The sequence below is a fragment of the Pseudoliparis swirei genome, chromosome 2 (assembly GCF_029220125.1).
Source record: "Pseudoliparis swirei isolate HS2019 ecotype Mariana Trench chromosome 2, NWPU_hadal_v1, whole genome shotgun sequence".
Lineage (NCBI taxonomy): Eukaryota > Metazoa > Chordata > Actinopteri > Perciformes > Liparidae > Pseudoliparis > Pseudoliparis swirei.
In genome coordinates, this window is record NC_079389.1 from 18,143,250 (window position 1) to 18,162,412 (window position 19,163).

Sequence of the window (19,163 nt, forward strand, 5' to 3'; positions counted from 1 at the left end):
GACCCGAAGGCAACAGGAGGTTTAAGGCTTTTGTTACACAATAAGAATGAGAGGAGAATTTTGCAGGCTTTTAAAAACACAACATTTTTCAAGATTCCAGTTGTGAGAAAGGTTCATTCTAAAATATGGGTTAGGCAAACAATCAATATATAATCTATATCTCCAGAAGGAAGATGAGATATAGAGTACGATAACATTTTGCTTCAATTCCACATTTGTCATGTCTTTAAAATAAACATTTCAAGTACTTTTACACCACAAATCTCTATGTGTTTACTCACGAGGTACTGCATAGCTATGGATCGTCTCAGCGGCCCGGGGGGACCAATGAGAAACACGTCCTGGCCCAAAAGGTCTTTCTGCATGATCCATCGTAGGTGCTGAACCACAGTCTGGGGTAAGGAGTCTGAAACTAGCGAACCCCAAACAAACAATAACGTTTTAGTCACTTTTTGTTTTCCCTGTTTCCAACGTCTTCCTCGTTTTTAATGTGAACGTGTGTTTTCACAGAGGTCTCTAAACGAGGAGATGACATACTGTGTTTGACCGGAACAAGCTCAGGATTCTTGGGCGTTTTGAGTTTGTAGGAGATGTCTCCGATCGTCACCGTGTCGCCTGCAAACGTTGGGGGGGGGGGCAAAGAAGACTTGAGGAAGACTTTTACAGGCATAACTATAACGGGCACTCGGTAGAGCGCATACCTTCGCATATCACAAGATTGGGCATTGAATTATGAACATTTTGGCATTAGTTGCATGCCAATTGGATATAAATTGACCGCGCTTTGGTAAAAAGAAGATGTTGACCTTTTCATGACCTTGACCTTTGACCCGATCGATCCCAAAAACCTAATCAAATGGTCCCCGGATAATAACCAATCATCCCACCAAATTTCTTGCGATTCGGTTTAATACTTTTTTACTTATGCGAATAACACGCATACAAAGAAATAAATATATACACGCCGATCAAAACATTACCTTCCGCATTTTCAATGCGAAGGTAATCAGGATGGTGCAATATCAGCTTCTATTGATATTTAACTTGTAGTTAGTGTTAGCCATGGATGACATCGTTGACTCAGTAACAATAAAAGAAAAACAATGTGTTAAATATATTGCTCACTCATAAATATCCCCGGTTTGCGCCTCGCATGGAACATTTCTCGGAAGACATTTTGTCACAGTGGCACACGAGTCGGTGTAAATAATTCAACGAGTATGTTGATGAATTCCATTTAGCTGCTTCTCTCCCAAGTTCCCGGGCCAAGTCCAGCAGACGCACTTGTCACAGGTGTCACGAGTGGCAGAAGCTATGGCTCGGTTCTGTTCAAGTGTTCCAGGAAGTGTGCCAGTGAGCCAGCATGTACAAATACAGGACCCAAATCAAAATAGCTAGACACAATTCAGCCATCATTCATCTGCGTTCTTGTGTTTTTACACCGGCACTTTTACAACTGTGACAAATCGTGAAAAAAAAAGAAACCTGTTGTGCACGATGGCTCGTTGCCAAACATCATTCTGGTTATATTTGAGCTAAGAAAAAAGCGCCTTACAGTCCAAAACTTGATTTGAATGAGCCTAAGAAATCAGGCATGGCATTAAAAAAAAGTCAATTTAAGTACAGCTACAATCTGCAGACTAATTGGAGTCAGGTTTAAGTAGCCGAGATACTCGAGTGTGAATGCTGTTCTTTATGATGTGGGACACTGTGATGTGTAAGTAATACAAGCAAAATACATGTGTGCATCTGGGTGGAGTCAGATGACAATTATCTCGTTTGGCTCTCTCCGAAGGCGGTCGCATTTTTCTCTCCCTCTCCTCCCCATGACCTTCCCTGCTTGGCTCCTATCGTCATGTCTTGTCTTGTTTTATACTTGAGAGACTCTCTCCGCATCGCTCTTCGAACTAAAAACCATGGATTTGATCAACTGGACTCTCAACGCAATTGACACCGTCTTCTCGACGAGAAGCTCGGGTTCGGGGAACCTGCCCGTCCTGCCGGGACGTTGGCAGCTGGTTACACGACGGGCGCGTGGGAGCGTCGGCTTGTCCTGTTCCTAGCGGCCCTTTCCGTGGAGGACGTAGAAGACGTCTACCTATTCGGAACTATGATTACAGGATTTCTGCCGTTTGGATTTGCCGCTGCCCTGGCTTATCGGAAAATTAGGGAAACGGCGACAGCTGTTAAAAGCCCCCTAAGGCTGCCCGAATGCGCTGGGCAGAGTTGTTGGCACTCAGACTGTGGCATTAAACCGCCAGAATGATTACATCGTGGAGAAGCCGACGGCTCTGAAAATGAATTGGATCGATTTGAAAACCTATTGGAAAAAGGGAGGAAAATGGAGGGATAGTAGTTGCGCAAATTGAATGCAGCTTCTGGAAGACCAAACAATCCCGATCTTATCTGCTTTCGGCTCCCCCAACCAGAACGGGCCTTGGCCGAGGCCGTTACTGGATCAACAACTCCCCCGAAGATCGCTGAAGTGAGAATCTCTCTCATTCCCTTCCCCCTATCCACAGACACCTGTGGTTGTTGTCTCCCCGGGACCTTTCAAGGCTATCTCCATGGCAACGACCATCTTGCGGACTGAGAACTCTGTCTGTTGTGGCCTGGGGGAGGACGATATACCAGGCCACTCACACACGAACTTTCAACACACTGATATGCATTCACCACCCTCACCCCCAACCCACGCCTGCGCCTGCTTCGTACCCCCAGTGTGACGGGACGGGGTCTAGACAAAGTTATGTCCATTTGGAACGGCGTGATACTTGAAAGGATTAAAATGTAATGTAACACATGTTGATACTATTTAGATCATGTGCACAATACATACAGACAGTTTGTAAGGAACACAAACAGTCATTTGTCTTGACTCCTTAAACCCGACTTGAATTAGTCTGACGCATGAACTTGAATTGACTTCTCGGTGAAGTTCAGCCTGGAATGATTTGATTGGTTCATTCAGGTTTTGGACTTTAAGCCGCTGAGCAGTTTCTTTAGGTTTTGGTTTAGTGTCAATTTGAGAAGACAATACTCCTTACATACGTGTCTCAGTGTTGTTAATGACCACTAGATACGGTTCACACTCAAATACCATAATGACTTAGTTCATTAGAGGCGTATTGTGGGGTCCGTGGGTACAACCTGACTTGACACGAATCAATAACGTGGTTTTCACCTTTGACCTACTAGCTAGCCGCGCTAATCGCACACTTGCCGTTTCAGACATAAAACATGTAAAAAGCTGCCCGCTGTTTTCGTGCCATGTGGTGGGACGACCTGTTACGAACGGGCAGCTCACCTGCGGATGTGTTGAGGAGTTTGACCTCATGAGTTCTCCACATCCAGGCGTCTCTTCCCAGAACGGCCCCGAAAATATGCCGCATTCTCCGGGCAGCGACGGCCGCTGCCGAGCCGTGACACAACATCTGTGTGTGCATCCTTAAAATGAAAGAAAACCCGCAGGCTTGGTGTCAAGCGATGTGCTGACCGGGCCCTGGAGCCGTTTCATAACATATGTCGGCTCATCTTGTCAGAGCCGGAAGCTAATAATAGAGGGACACGTGGGTCCGGAGCTAAAGTCTTCCGGAGTGGGTTTGTTTCCTTCGGGTTTCGAGCGTTCCGTCGTAGTATTTATAACATTAATAACATCGGAATAAGACTTTAACTGATGTTGGAGTACTTTCACATCGTGAATAAAATATACTAAAATATATATATGATGTGTGTAATACTAATTCCTTGGGGTACAGTTGTTTTATTGTGTTTGAATGTGTCTGTAGACTGTGTGTTTGCATGTTTGACTAACAGAACAATCTCAGAGGTTAAAGTGTGCCCAACACACATGTTCTCTCTGCAGGAATACTGGATCTTCATTTTCATATTTTATATGAATTAAACGTATTCATGTTGTGATGGATCACAGCCCCCTTCTCTCAGTGTATCCGTAATGATGTAATGCACTTTTGGGTCCCCTCTAACTCACATTCCATCATAAAATTAAGCCACAGACTATGTATTATATAGCATATACTCATTATTAATAGTAGTTGTGTTATAAGTGTTGCTTTACAAAAAATATATGACATATGTTGATGCCGTTGATACTATTTAAAAATAGATGTATTTGTTGACTTCAATGAAAGTGAATCTATGAACTCGTCCAATGGATTAGCAAAGGCAATACCGAAATCGATGACGTAATTTAAACGTACACACACACATACACACGCACACACTCAGAGAGACCTACTCACGTGCACGCCCCACGTATATGGCTGTGAATAAAACCGTGAGGAGAGAGAGAGAGAGAGAGAGAGAGAGAGAGAGAGAGAGAGAGAGAGAGAGAGAGAGAGAGAGAGAGAGAGAGAGAGAGAGAGAGAGAGAGAGAGAGAGAGAAGGGCGAGAGCGGCGGCAGTAAAGGGAGGACAAGGCGAATTAAACCCGACTCTTCGGCGCTTGTGAGCGGCGTGACGGCAGAGAGGCAGGTCGAGAGTCTCTCCACCTTTCACTGATTCTTCGTTTTCCTCCCGGGAGCGGACAGAGAGGTCCGAGACTATGGAGGACGTCTGCCATTACACCCGCAGCCCAGCCTGGGAGGAACTGGTTAGTAACATTCAACACTGGATACTTTTTTTCTTTCTTTCAATTCACTTCGAGTCTGCACAGCTTCCCCTCCCGGAGCAAAGAAGAGCTCTCATAGCGAGTTCCTGACCTCGTTTTACACTTTGGGGGTGTTTCATCCTCCGTAATGTGCTGCGCGTTCGTGTGGCGTGTTTTCCTTCGTGCTGCTGTGATTTGTAGCGACTCGAAACCTGTTCACGTTTTATTGTTGGGTGTCTCCATGTTGTAGGCAGTGTTGGTTTTTCATTTATTTTTTAAGGTAGCCTGGTTAGAAATGCCCAATTCCTTGGCTTTTTTTAAACAATTCGTAGTGACGTTTATTATCAGATGAAATAGTTCAGCGGAGATATTTCTATATTTTTTCCACGTATATCAAATAATGTAGTCTATAAGCTGCACCTGATCTTACCAGCTGCATGTACAATGTATGTATAGTCTTTCGCGTCCACATGAACACTAGTTGCATTTAGAACAAGAGTAAATACTGTCAATAACAAATCTTGGGATTTGTATTTATTTAATGTGTTGAGTGAAACAATAAACGACATGACTGTCTCACGTGTCAGTATAAAATAACAGAATAAAATAGGCAAATCATGAAAGAGTGCCTATAATTGGTATAGGCGACATCATGTTATTCTCCCAAGTGTGCAGATTGCTATTGATTTATTGTGACGTTTATATTTTGTGTTTAATTCACAACAAGTTGATCCTAGTAGTTTGTGGTTCTCCTCGTTTTGTCTGCGCTGCTGCTGCTCGACCGCCGCTAGGGTCAGCCGTGCCACGCCATGTCCGCGGGGTAACGGGCTTGATCAGGCGGTCTTTAGCCTCAGCGTGAACGGCTGGCTGGAGCCACCGCCATCAACCGAGCGGGGACTGGAGAGAGAGAGAGAGAGAGAGAGAGGGAGGGAGGGGGTTATGTGTTGTGGAGCCCATCCCCTATGTGCCGCGACGTGCTACATCCCCTATGCATCTCCTACCAGCCCACACAAACGCACGCACGCGCACGCGCGCGCACACACGCTCCAGAAAAAAAGGAGGAAAAAAAAAACACAGCTCGACAGCGCGAGATGACAGCGAAGAGAGACGCGTCGCGGCCGCTGAGCAGCTCTCGCCTCCGGGAGAGGAAGGGAGCGGCGGAGCGGGCGCAGGCTAACCCCGACTGGTTTGATCTCTCCCCTCGGCAGGAACCGGAGAAAGGGCCGGTGTCCGCGGCGGGGATCCATGCCCATGTGGTGGGGGCGGTCGCCGGCTCCGGTGCCGCGGACGAGTCGTCTGACAGCGAAGCGGAGCAGGAAGGCCCCCAGAAACTCATCCGGAAAGTGTCCACCTCGGGCCAGATTAGGAGCAAGGTAAGACACGGCGGTCTCTTTGTCCTGCTGAATGGGGGGGGGGGGGGGTTGTCGGTGTCCCAGGTACCAGTGAAGCCCCTCAGTGTTGGTGGTCTTATCAAGGCTCCTATTGTCCCTCTTCCACGACTTTTTTAAGATGTAGCTTGGAATTAAAAAATGCACAGAAAAAGTTTTAACCTGTTGCACTTTAGTCTTCTTTTTGTTTCTTATGTTTAAGCGCGTACCTATATGAAGAACATACTTCAATAAGGATACAACTTATTTGATGGATTTTAAGAAAACCCACAAACACATATTTCCTCCTCTCTTCATGCACAATGTCAGTTTGACATCGTTGATGACATGTACAAGTGTGTGTATGAAAAGGGGAGTTGTTTTGTTTAGTCGGCTCTGTGTGTCTCTGTGTTTGACGTGCAGGACGGAGTAAAAAGATGCTGCGCTAATTGTTACCTCTTGACACCTAAGCTTTCTTGGCCCACTTGTCTTTTACACAGCAAATGAGTGCCGTCCTCCCACACCAATAGATCCACTTAATTATTGACTGCCCCGTCTACATTATTCAGAATGCGGGTATATTTAGATACGTGTCTGGCCATACCATTCATATGCAAATCCCCCCCACCCCCCACTCCCCCACCAGTGAGTGAGTATGTAGTGCTTCCTGAAGGATATGCTGCACGGTTGGATAGAAATCATAATTTTTTGCAATGCATTTATTTGCATTGTTTTATTTACAAATTGGAGAAAAAGATGTCATCAAATATACACCCAATGTTGATGAAGCGTATTTGGAAAGTTCTTTCCTCACACCAACGTGTGTTTCTTTCACCTGATGCATGATACATAATAGATCACCAAAGCTGTGATTGATTGCTATCCATCAGTTGACAGTTACAGCGATATCATGTTGCACTCAATCAAGAGCCCGCCTAAAGGGGTGATGTAATAAAGAAGTGTAAACACAGCTGATCACTGTCGCCCAAACAGCTGATGTTTGTTGACCGATTCTAGCTGGTTTTTCCGTGCGCGCTGTGACTCTCTGCTCACCTGTTGCCCCCTTTTCAAGATGCGGCAGGAGTTCTAAAAGTGCATGAAAGTCAGTGTTGATGTGAGTCATGGGGAGCACGCTGACTGCAGTACGAGTGTACGTATAGTGAAAGGGATCATTATTAGGATGAATTTGTCCTCGCAAACCATATCCAGCAGGCTACATGTCACATGATAAACAGTTCAGGCTGGTAGCACAATAGTGTGAACACGTCGTGCTACTAAAGGTCTCAGAGTTGTCACGTGGGTCAGCAGGTTTTTTATGTGTGCGGAGAGTTGCTAATGGATCATGCAGGCACTGACTCACTGAGTGTTGTTCCACTGGGTTGTTTACTCAGTGTGTGTGTGTGCGTGTGTGTGCGTGTGTGCGTGTGTGTGTGTGTGTGGACATGCATGTGTACGCTTGGCCATCACATTGTCCGTGTCCATCCCTCTCCGTCCGCTATCTCTCTGGTCCTTTGGTTGCCACAGACAACCACATCTTCCGTCCCTTATTGGCCGACTCCATGGCAAGGTGAGACAGCTGGTTGTGTGTGTGTGTGTGTGTGGGGGGGGGGGGGGGGTCGACTGTCTTCTCAGCTTTGTCCTTGCTGGGCTTCCATTTAGTGTCAGTTTTGGGAGAAGATGCCAGTATAAAACAAGCAGACAAGGAGTGGGAAGCAAGAGCCAGCAAGTTTGCTGAACCCTACAATTTAACGACGCATTTATTGAAACATTTTTTTGCCGAGAATAAATTCGAAAACATCTGAAAAAATAAATGAGAAAACAAGTTTATTTTACAACAATTTTAGTGAAATTCTTAAAATGTTTTTTTTTTCTTTCGTTTTTTCTCGCTGGATATTTTACCAGTGAAAGTTTTCTTCCCTGACAGAAGAGAACTGTAACTTGGGCGCTGTCCTTGTGTCTCTGTCTCTAGTCGGTACCGGAAATGATGCAACTGAAATCTATTTGTGGCTCACATTTCATCGTTAATAGCCACTTATAAACCCATAATGGAAAATCAATATGTTGGCAGCTGAGAATAGTTGTTTTTTGTTGTTGTTGAACTGTTGGCGGAAGCAGAGATGAGATATCGGGTATCGCTCATCACTGCCTGATGTTCTCTTCCTTTCAGACAGAAAGTAATGGGATTTAACCGCACATGAAGGGAACTTGATGCTCTTATCATATGGGCACCAAACACCGTCAATTCTCTCTTCCTCCATCGTGTCATGACCGCACTACACTTTTTTATTGTCGATGCATTTCAGGCATAGAGGAACACACACACAAAACATCTGGTCGAATCAGACTACGCGGTGCTCAGATATTTGAGGTGGAATCGTCTTTTCACAGGTTCTTCTCTCCCCTCCTCAGGGTGTGCTGAGGAGAGCTTATAAACTTGTGACTAATTCTGTAGCTGTGTGATTAAAAGCAGAGCTGATGGCGTACCGGAGCGCGCCGCTGTCCACGACACTGGCAACGCTCCTCAGGGGCGCCATGAAATAACCCAGATCAGGTCGCTGAGGCTGAGTAAAGGTGCGTTCACACCAAAAGCAAAACTATTTTTCTCGTCGCCCAAAATGCGTGAGTTTACTCGCTCGACCGTTCGCCGTGTTCACGCCATAAGCGTCGAGACGCTCCGCGAGGGGCGGGGCTTATCTCAGTGTCTCGTCTCCGTAAAGACCGTTATCATCTCCTTCATCCACCAGAATAACTAACCACTAGTTCTGCTTTATATTTGTCGTGGACATCCCACATGACATCACTCGTAGGCTCACTCAGCTCGGTCACTTTCACCGATGAAGTTACCGTTACGTCTGAAAGACTTCCGCTTCCAGCGCTACGAGAGCGGAACTCGAGAGCCGATTGGCCCGAGTTGCGAGATGACCGCCTCAAAGTTGAAATATTTCAACTCGGGGCTAAAATTGCGCCGCTGAAAACGCGACGCCCACATCGCGTCGCCCCAAACGCGCCGCCCGGGAAAATATCGCGTCTATCGCAGCCACACGCGTCTGTACGTTGACTTTTCATGGGATTCGGTCGCGCGAAAAAATAGTTCCGCTTTTGGTGTGAACGCACCTTTCGGCGAGGGTTTGAAGGAGGCACCGTTGAGGATTCTCATCTTCGGTCCATTGGAAGAAGTGACACACGCTGTGATTTACATCTATGGGAAGCGAGGCGGACATTTTGTATGACTAGCTTTGGATCGAGTCAATTGGTGGATATTGTCTAGTTTATGTAAACTTTATATAACCAGGAAGTCTTTTGGAAATCCTTGTTTGGAAGAGAGACCTGTTTCAAGTGGCAGCGTTGGGTCGATGACACAACATCCACATGCTGATCGCTGCCCATTTAATTTCATATATCTCAAATAGGTAAGCCTAAGGAGGGGGAACACGTACCCGAAGCCTTCCTCCAAGAGCAGTGGCCTCTGCCCACGCTGGTGACCACTACTACCTATTGAGAAAATGGTGGAAAAACACTTGTTCCTCCTTTTTTTCCGAAAGATTGCCATACACTTGCACCATGAAGAGACTATACTTAAACAGGAGATTTGTTGCATGAGGATGGCTTGAAGAAATGGGACAGCGCTATAAAGGGTACCTCTGCTTCTGCGGCCCCGCCTCCTTCTTTGTCAGTCGGCCTTTTCGCTCTCTCGCGTTGCAGAGATCTTAACTGTACACAATTATGGCGCGTGATCCATCGTGGCGAGATGTAAAGTTTGAGTCCTTATTCTGTCCAAAGCAGGAGCTGAATCTAATTGAGGTAATCGAGTGTAAATTGCTGGCCTCAACAACAACACTTGACACGTGTGCGGCTCGCTGTGTACGTGGTCCACTTGCACAAAGGAGATCGCAGACAAGGGAATTGCCCCTTTCCCCAACAACTGGATTGTAATTTTCCCATCACCGTCGTGAAGTTTTAGCATGCGGTGGGAGTCGGAGGAGGAAGGATACAGAGTTACAATTACACCCGACAGAGAGCACAAATATGCATAGACATGGCAGAGGAGGAAATGGAGAGAGAGATTCAGCGCTGGTCTATAAAAGACTTGATTGTTCTGGCTCCACAAGCACTCCAGTCTTACTCCGAGATGACAAATGAGTCGGTAATGGAGGTATAACGGATAATAACTGCGTGGGATGATTCCGAAGACAGCGAGGCTTCTCAGCAGCCAGCCGGCGTCCGCTAAAACCGCGGACAGATAAGCAATCTTCTTTATGGACTGACCGATTCCAGTCACGGCAGTATAGTCTTATCAGTAATGGGTTGGAATTGCCAGACGGGGGATAGGGGTTCGTTTTGTTTTTTTCCTCAGGCGAGCTGATGCGGATAAATATCAAAGTGTCCCGCGAGACCCTGGTTCTGTGTTAGTGAGACGTTGTTATGTTGGTGGGGAAGAAGCCCCGACGTTAGCTCCCTCAGCAGCAGCACTAGCGGAGGCCTCATATTTGGGATACAGAGCTTGCGGTGGCCAAGACTCTCACACGTCTGCCTCAAGCTGGTTGGCATTCCAGAGGGATTAGTTTAGTCCAGTTGCCCCTGTTCATTACAGAAATTGACATTTTGGGAATTATCTTTTTTTGCTTTGTTGCTGTCTGTTCACTATAAGGCTAGGGCCGGGCGATAATTCAATCGGATGTTTCATCGTCAATGAAATCATGTTGTGCTAATGGGAACAACCCAGTGTCGTTAACTCAAACTATTGGCAACATGTAAACAGCGTCTACCTGATAAGGTTTTTTATATTCTTTACTATTTGTGACACATGTTCTTAATCAAAGGTCTAGGGAGCATTATTAAGCTAGATCTTGAGGTGAGGTTGCAGATTTATGGGAAAACACACCAAAATACTGAGTGTCCCTATCTGGAGTCGGTGTTTGTTTTATCCGTTCTGACCTACTGTGTCAGGTTCTTGTGACGGGGTTAGGCTCAGCCGCAGAGTGACAGGCTGGACGCAATATAAATAACAAAAAAGCACTCTTTAATGAGGCAAAACAGTTTTCAAAAAAACAAGGCCCAAAAGGGGCAGGCAGAGAATCCAGGTTTGGGGCAGGCAGGGTCAACAGGCAGAACCAGGACAGGACGACGGGAAAAGGACTCGGAACCAGAGACGACAATCCGACAACAGACAAGGGAAAGACTGACACAATATATAGGGGGGAAACACAGGTGTACGACATCAGACTAACGAGACAAGAGTGGCTGAGGCCAGGTGCAGGGAATTAAACAATTAAGACAGAGAAGACACAGAGGAGACACAGAACACAGGAGAAACAGAACATGCTGTTACAACTGTAGAAACATGGCTCTGTATGTGGGGATACAAAGCTTATTCTCAGGTAACGAGCACATACATGTTATTTTCAGGTGAATATACACCAAAGAACACACACATATATATATATATATATATATATAAATATATATGTTAATATTATATTGCATTCTTCTTATTAGATCCCCTTAAATGCTCCCCCATGTACCTTTTAAATGAATGAAGATTTAGTACTTTTCAATTGTCATGTATTTAATTTGTATACTAAATAGGTTATTACCATGTGGTAATTTCATATAGACCATTTATTTAATTAATTAACAGAAAACATTCTATGTTTTGATATATATTGTCATCAAGATACAAAATTACTTTAAACGGGAGAGGAGATTTGGGCCATATGGCCCCGCCCTATTGCACCCTGCAGCCAGTGAAGTAATCCCGCCTCTCAGCCCGTCTTGTTTATTTAATCCGTAAAGTGTTGGGAGTGTCTGCCGGTTGCCTGGCAACCTCACGATGACCACGAGACTCCAGCAAGTCACTGCGTCTGGCCAAGAAATAGAAAACGCAACTCCCCTGTAAAAACCACACGCTTCAGTTTTTGTTTTGGATTGAATCCAGTTGATCATAAACATCTGTAAACGGAGTACATATGTAATACCCAGAGAGAAATAATCTCCCTATTTGAGCTTAAACAATCATACAGAGGAATTGGGAAGAGCGTCAAACTAATATTTATGTCTGGTGACTCAATTAATGAAATACTCTTCATCTGCCGCAACTATTTTGATATTTAGTATACAACATCTTTGGCTTTTTGACAAAATACGACATGTGAAGATGGCACCTTGGATTTCGTGACACTCGGATCGACACTCCTTGCTCTATCTCCTCATGTCTTAGATTGGATGATTAATCGATTGATTGATTGATAAACAACAGATTCATGAACAACAACAATAATGATAAGTTGCGGCGTGATCATATCATCACAGAATGACTCGGGGCTTTTAACATTGGTGGATCACTACGACTTGCAATCCCCAATATGAAGGACGACCTTAGCAGCCCCGTCACTCTCCAAAGGCTTTTCGTCTCAAGAATCTTCAACCCGTGCTCTTTGCGTTAAAACACTTAGAAAACAATTAAGCTAACCGATGAAGGGGGATTTATTTTTTCATCAGAATAATGAGAAAGAAACCTCAGCGAGGCCCAGAAGGGACGGGTAATTGGTTTAGGACACGGCGCTCTGGAGCTCTAACCTCAGAGAGAGAGGCTGGACCGTTAGTTTTAAGGGAGTCTGTTGGTGAGTGTAGTTAGCCCGAGCTTTAGTTCATGGATGACGAGGTCCGTACGATATGGACTCGCGACGGGGATTAACTGTTAGCCGGCCTGTTTGTCAAAGACAGGACGTCGCCTGCTCTGCTCACTTCATTTAGCCTCCCAGGGAACTCCTGCTCCGCTCTTATCCACCAACCACAGCTGCTGCACTCATTTGAACCGCCTGTACCTTTGTTCATTGTATAAGTGTGTGTGTGTGTGTGTGTGTGTGTGTGTAAAGTACATGGGGCTCAGGTTACTCATTTCTCTCGGCCACAGGACTCGCTCCGTGTCTCACAATTTAGCAGAAGAGAAGAGCGGCGCAACGGAGGCAAGCAGGCGGACTATTTATAGATCACTTCTGGCCTACTTGGCAACAGGAAGGAGATGAAGACAAGGAAAGGAACTATGGAGGCCAAGGAGGGACAAAATAGAAAATAGAACGCTCAAATTGGAGCAAAACCACTCCGGGCTGCTCGGGCCGGGCGGAGAGGATGTGAGTTTCACTTCTGGGACCTCGGAGGCTGAAACTTTCTATTGGGACACTTTTTGCACGAGGACGTAATCTCAGACGTCGTCATTCCAAACAAGGCCGCGAGGAATTTCTGTCTGTTTGCTGAAGATGACGTGAAGCACAAAGCAACCACTGTACAGCAGCGTTACCACTGTGGGTTGTTTCCCCTGAAGATTAAAACACAAATAATACTAAAGGGTTCGCACAAAGTTTCAACGGTCATGTTTTTAAAGGTTAGGAATGTAATTTTAATACACTCCTTTTAAAGCGAGATTTTCACCACGATCGGGTGTTTCATCGACATGGGTCCCAAGACTGGATCGCGACCTTTGTGGTTCGGAGGACAAAGAAACAACCAACAAGTCACATAAACTAAAATTCCTTTAAATCTGTAAACGATCGTCATATTGTGTCATTGTATTGTATCATATCATGATCAAAACATAAAATAAGAGACAATATACACTACCGTTCAAAAGTTTGGGGTCATCCAGACAATTTTGTGTCTTCCATGAAAACTCACTTTTATTTATCAAATGAATTGAAAATTGAATAGAAAATATAGTCAAGACATTGACAAGGTTAGAAATAATGATTAATATTTGAAGTATTAATTTTGTTCTTCAAACTTCAAGCTCAAAGGAAGGCCAGTTGTATAGCTTATATCACCAGCATAACTGTTTTCAGCTGTGCTAACATAATTGCACAAGGGTTTTCTAATCAGACATTAGTCTTCTAAGGCGATTAGCAAACACAATGTACCATTAGAACACTGGAGTGATCGTTGATGGAAATGGGCCTCTATACACCTATGGAGATATTTCATTAGAAACCAGACGTTTCCACCTAGAATAGTCATTTACCACATTAACAATGTAGAGAGTGTATTTTTGATTAATGTTATCTTTATTGAAAAAACAGTGCTTTTCTTTGAAAAATACAGACATTTCTAAGTGACCCCAAACTTTTGAACGCTAGTGTATTTTGATTCCTGTGGGGACAAAGTGAATCATTCTCGAAACATTCTTGTGGTAAGAATTACGTTTTTGAGACTCTTGGAACTTTTGCTTTTCAGGAGCTTGAAGGAGTTTGAGGGAGCTTGAGAAGTGCTTGAGAAGCGCTTTCATTGACCCCTGAATACCAATGGAGCTCATGCTCTGCTGTGCAGGGACTCGCACGGTCACCGACTCCGTGTGTGTCTGTCTCAATCAGCCACGAGGTGTTCGTTAAACTTCATCACTGCGTCCCTCGTATCACGTTTGGATTCGGCCTGAAATGTGTGTATACGTTCATGTTCTTAAACGGTGTGTGTTGTGGTCTCAAGAGAAACTGAGCGCGCTCTTTCTGGTCTCTTTGAAGTCATCGAGCATCACTCTGTGGTTGATTTGACTTTATAGTAATTTTGCATCTCTTTATGGTTGCTTTGGTCTTTTTATAGTCATTTTGCATCTATTTGAGGTTGTTTTGTGTCTCTGTGTAGTTGGTTTGCATCTATTTGAGGTTGTTTTGTGTCTCTTTGTAGTCATTGTGCATCTTTTGAGGTTGTTTTGTGTCTCTTTGTAGTCCTTTTGCATCTATTTGAGGTCGTTTTGTGTCTCTTTGTAGTCATTTTGCATCTTTTTGAGGTTATTTTGTGTCTCTGTAGTTGTATTGCATCTATTTGAGTTTTTCTTGTGTCTCTTTGGAGTCGTTTTGCATCTATTTGAGGTTGTTTTGTGTCTCTTTATAGTCATTTCGCATTTCTTTGTTGTTGCTTTGATCTTTTTATAGTAATTCTGAATGTATTTGAGGTTGTTTTGTGTCTCTTTGTAGTCATTTCGCATCTCTTTAAGGTTGTTTGGCACCTTTTCTCAAACCTTGTGAGTCTCTTTGCAGCTGTTTTGCATCTATCTGTAGCTGTTTTGGTCTCTTTGTTGTCTTTTCGTGTATCCTTTTAGTTGTTTTATGTTTCTTTGTTGTCATTTTGAGTGTCTTTGGGCACTTTGGACCCCCGGGCTTGTGCCCGGTAGGCCCGTTCAGCAATCCATCCACGACTCTTAAGCTTCCGCTTTTCTTCTGTAGCCGGCGTGTTGAAATGAGGGGATGACTTCATCCGCCATGCTGCTGTTTTTCAGTCCCACTTTGATTATAGTCGCGGGGAAGCAGCAAAAAGCCCTTATAGGGAAGTGAGTATTTAGGTATTTCACCTTAATCCACCACAGGAATTTCATCTTCAGGCCGTACTTGAGGAAAGAGAAGCAGGGAATTAGTGTAGGTAGACAGCTGTGTCAGAATGTGCAGTGTGCCTTCTTCCTGTTGTGTTTTTTCCAATAGTGATCAATTATGTCCAAACAGGCAAACACTAATGACCTTTACGGGAACATTTGGTTTGACACGGGCCTAATTTGAATCGCAAGTGCTTCATTATACTGAACTTAAAGTAGTCTTTACTTTCTTTTCGATGGATCCACTTGAATTCCATCAGGGATCTTCTGTAAGTCGCCTTTTATTGAAGGGCCACTCCACTTGAGTACTGCTCAGATTGAGAAAACAGTTACAGAATAACATTTGATGTGGCTTCATAGAGAGCTTTTAAAAATGTAAGACAATGAACAAAGGGACATCTCTTAAATAATCCCCATTTGACATAACTGGGGTGAAAGGGTGTCATGAGAGATGCTATCAAGTTGCATTATGGGAAGTGTAGGCTTTTTTTGGAGCTTGACATGTAGGGATATCTCACCCAGTGATACAACACACTCCTAAACATAACTACACCGTAAAAACAAAACAAAGAACACACATTTTCTCTCTTGCGTCTCGTGGTATTTATCAAGGCAGATCATTTCGATTCAGTCGGGTTTTGAGATACTGTTTCTGTATCTGCTCTGCGGTTTATGCTCCTGCAACTAATTTGACAGTAATTTAATTTATGTTGCAATAATTAGATTTAATGACACTTTTCATCAGTATGTCTTTCCAGAAACACGGTCATAATTTCCCAGGAATCACATTGGGACTAATAGTAAAATAGAAACTAAGGCTAAAACCTTTTTTTTAGCAATAGATCTATTACTTGTTTTCTCAATGAATCGTGTATTCATTCAGCAAAAAGGATCCCCATTAGCTGGTGTTACTGTTAATGGCACCAGCTAATCTTCCAAGGGATCGACAGCCATACACCGTAATCATTTTACACTTTGAACGCCATCACACTTGCTTTACGCTTTGTTGAGCTTCCGATATGTTCACCTCTAATTGTGTTTTATGCAGAAAACGGCAGTTCCCATTCATTCCTCGCACAGTAACTTACATCATCTTTAATTAAGTAGGCTTATGAATTAGCCTTGAGGGCCATCGCTGGGGAACGAGAGCAAACCATTTACACACTACCAACACCAGACTATCGATCACCTGCTTGAATAATTCATTCGTAAATGGTATTTGAATGAGGACTTGCTGTTGGATGGACGTGCGCGTAAAGAGGGGAGCTGTTCCAATGATTGATGGTGTGATGAACAACTGTTTTTGGGAGAGGGAACATGGTTTGGTGTTCATCTGCTGCTCTCGGGAAGTCATTTGACTGCGTAAACACTTGGGATTAGTGGACTTAATTCTATTGTCGAAGAATGCATCTGAGCTTAAAGTGAGTTACTCTGCATGTGGCCTTCGTTTGTTCCTATAGGGCGGTGTAAGACTACTCCTGCAGCTCCTTCCTGGGCAATTTGTAGTTTCCTCAGCACACTTTATTTCATGCAAAAGACCATTCTGCTTTTAATCGTGAATCACTTTTTTTTCCATTTGTGTTCCCCCTCTCTTGTTCATCTGTGGAGGCAGAAACCTCCGACAAAGATATGACAAGACCGTAGCGAGTAATTCTACTGGGGTAATTGAGAAGATATGTTTGGGTGGACCGAGCCTGTAAGAACTCCTGAAGTGAAGGCTCTGCATGTGCGCCTGCTTCATCCGCTGTGGCATGCCAGTGAGTGTGTATACAGCGCGTAGCCTGTGCTAGCAGTGTTTTCTGTGTTTAAGTTGACACAGCTGGTGGGCAGGATGTCAGCTTCGGGCCCCTGTCTCTGTTTGTAATTCTCCCCTCAGAGAGCAGCCTTCCTTCGCTATAAATAGACTCTACATGTGTGCGTGTGTGTGTGTGTGTGTGTGCCCCAGCTCTCCTCTGTGTGCCCAGAGAGAATTATGTTCCTCCACATCGCATTTCCATCCGTGTGTGTGTGTGTGTGTGTGTGTGTGTGCCTGTATGTTTTATCTTTTCCATGTCCACTGTTCCATGTCTCACAGTATTTGCTCTGTATGCCCATTGTGTGCTTTGTGTGTGTTAATGCGTGCAAGATGATGGTGGTCGTAATGATGATGAGTGTGTGTACTGTGTCGCCCATGGAAAGATGCATGGTTTGATTTGATGGGACTCTCACACACGCACACACACACACACACGCACACACACACACTGGCTCTATAGGAGAGAGGAATATCTATTTCTTTGTGACGTCTTTCTGTTTTTCCGTCATTCTTTTAAAGCGTCAATCTCTAATATTTTCATTTAAATAAATGTCGGTAAATTCCCCAGCGGTTCCCACGGAAACAAATTGCTGCAGACGCGTACTAAGATTCCACATACTTTTGTTTGAGTGAACAGAAGGTATGGACTATTCCTTTGAATCGAGAAAGGTGGAATCTTACACTTACACTTACATACAAGCGTTATTGTCGTCGGAGAGCTTTCTGCCACCAGTGCATTGCTTTGTGGGATATTCACGCTGACGCAGTGTTTGCACACTGTAATATTTCACCAGAAATAGTGGGCATTTTTTGTTCCATACTCAGGGTTTGGACAGAGTGAAACTAGAACCCGAAGCACAACTACATTCTTTTCACTCAAGTATAAAGTCTAAGTCATGACTGTCTCTCCCCCTGTGGCAACTATACAGCGTTTTTCTCCTCCTCCGCTCCCTCCTCCGCTCCCTCCTCCTCGCCCTCCTCCTCTCCCTTGCTTTCAAAACGACCACGGACGTTGGACGTTCATGAAGTAATTACGTGATGACCCGAGTCTGTTTTTAGACTGTCAAACTTGCATTGGTAGAAGACAGAGGAGACAGAGGAGTACTTTCTCCAGACGTCTCCTCACGCTCCGCTGCCACAAGGAGAGATACAGGAGAACATTCCTGCCGACGGCTATGAGGCTCTACAACAGTTCACCTCTTGCCAGATCACCCTAACCCTTCTTATATTTTGTGTTTTGGTTTTTTATTCTTGTGTGTTGCTGCTACTGACTCGACAAATTTCCCCTTGGGGATTAATAAAGTATATATCTATCTATCTATCTATCTTAGTCGAGTTCCTCCGAGTTCAACAGATGGCCGAGGCAGCAGAAGCAGTCAATGGGACGTCGTCCTCGCCCTCCCCCCATACCTCTTTTTCGCTTTTCTTTTTCTTTTTTCTTTCTCTCTCTCTACTTCTACATCCATCGTTCTTTTTTTAAATTTTCTCTCTCTCTCTCTGGCCCATGCAACGGGGGTTGAGTAAGAGTGATGTGTGTTTATAGCTCTTCAGAGGTGTGTGTGTGTGTGTTCTCCTTTCTTCTCCACTCTTTGGCCTGTTCCTTTTCTCCCATGCATGAATTTACTGCTCAGATACACATACACACACGTGCGTATAAACAGTACACCCTTTTTTTTGTTTTATCTTAACAGTTTCCTGTCGATAAAACCAAGAGGGTGGTCTGCATCTGATGCAGCGCCCCAGTCGGACGCTTTGTGTTCTTTTGTGATGGAACTTTTTCACCGATACCATAAAAGTTTGACAATCTGTTCCTTGTGTCTCTTCTCCCTCCAGACGAGTATAAAGGAGGGACTGTTGCTGAAACAGACCAGCTCGTTCCAGAGGTGGAAAAAGCGCTACTTCAAACTGAGAGGCCGAACGCTCTACTACGCCAAAGACGCCAAGGTAAGCTTCCTTATTTTGGAAATACGTGCTTATTAGCGTCAGATGAGGTTGACGCCCCTCATGTACGTACAGTAAAAGGCTCTTTTGAAGTTTGTTC

The 19,163-nt window shown here is 44.4% G+C and overlaps 2 protein-coding genes across 8 annotated transcripts in view; one reads left to right on the plus strand and one right to left on the minus strand.

The window, feature by feature from the left end:
- vwa8 (von Willebrand factor A domain containing 8) overlaps positions 1–3,522 on the minus strand; it is a 50,155-nt gene extending 46,633 nt beyond the window's left edge. Inside the window, exons 1-3 of the mRNA XM_056425409.1 lie at positions 3,308–3,522; positions 538–615; positions 282–412 (exon numbers count right to left, since the gene is read on the minus strand). Of these exons, the coding sequence (XP_056281384.1) occupies positions 282–412; positions 538–615; positions 3,308–3,446 (348 nt within the window). The 5' untranslated portion in view covers positions 3,447–3,522. The remainder of the gene's footprint in view (positions 1–281; positions 413–537; positions 616–3,307) is intronic.
- Positions 3,523–4,427: 905 nt separating this feature from the next.
- Positions 4,428–19,163, plus strand: part of dgkh (diacylglycerol kinase, eta) — a 58,383-nt gene continuing 43,647 nt past the window's right edge. For 6 of the 7 annotated variants that reach the window (XM_056426208.1, XM_056426240.1, XM_056426198.1 and 3 more), the window contains exons 1-2: positions 5,585–5,981; positions 18,956–19,066. In XM_056426208.1, the coding sequence (XP_056282183.1) occupies positions 5,700–5,981; positions 18,956–19,066 (393 nt within the window). In that variant the 5' untranslated portion in view covers positions 5,585–5,699. Of the gene's footprint in view, positions 4,612–5,584; positions 5,982–18,955; positions 19,067–19,163 lie in introns of those variants that run through there. The other variant, XM_056426218.1, reaches the window with a different exon arrangement.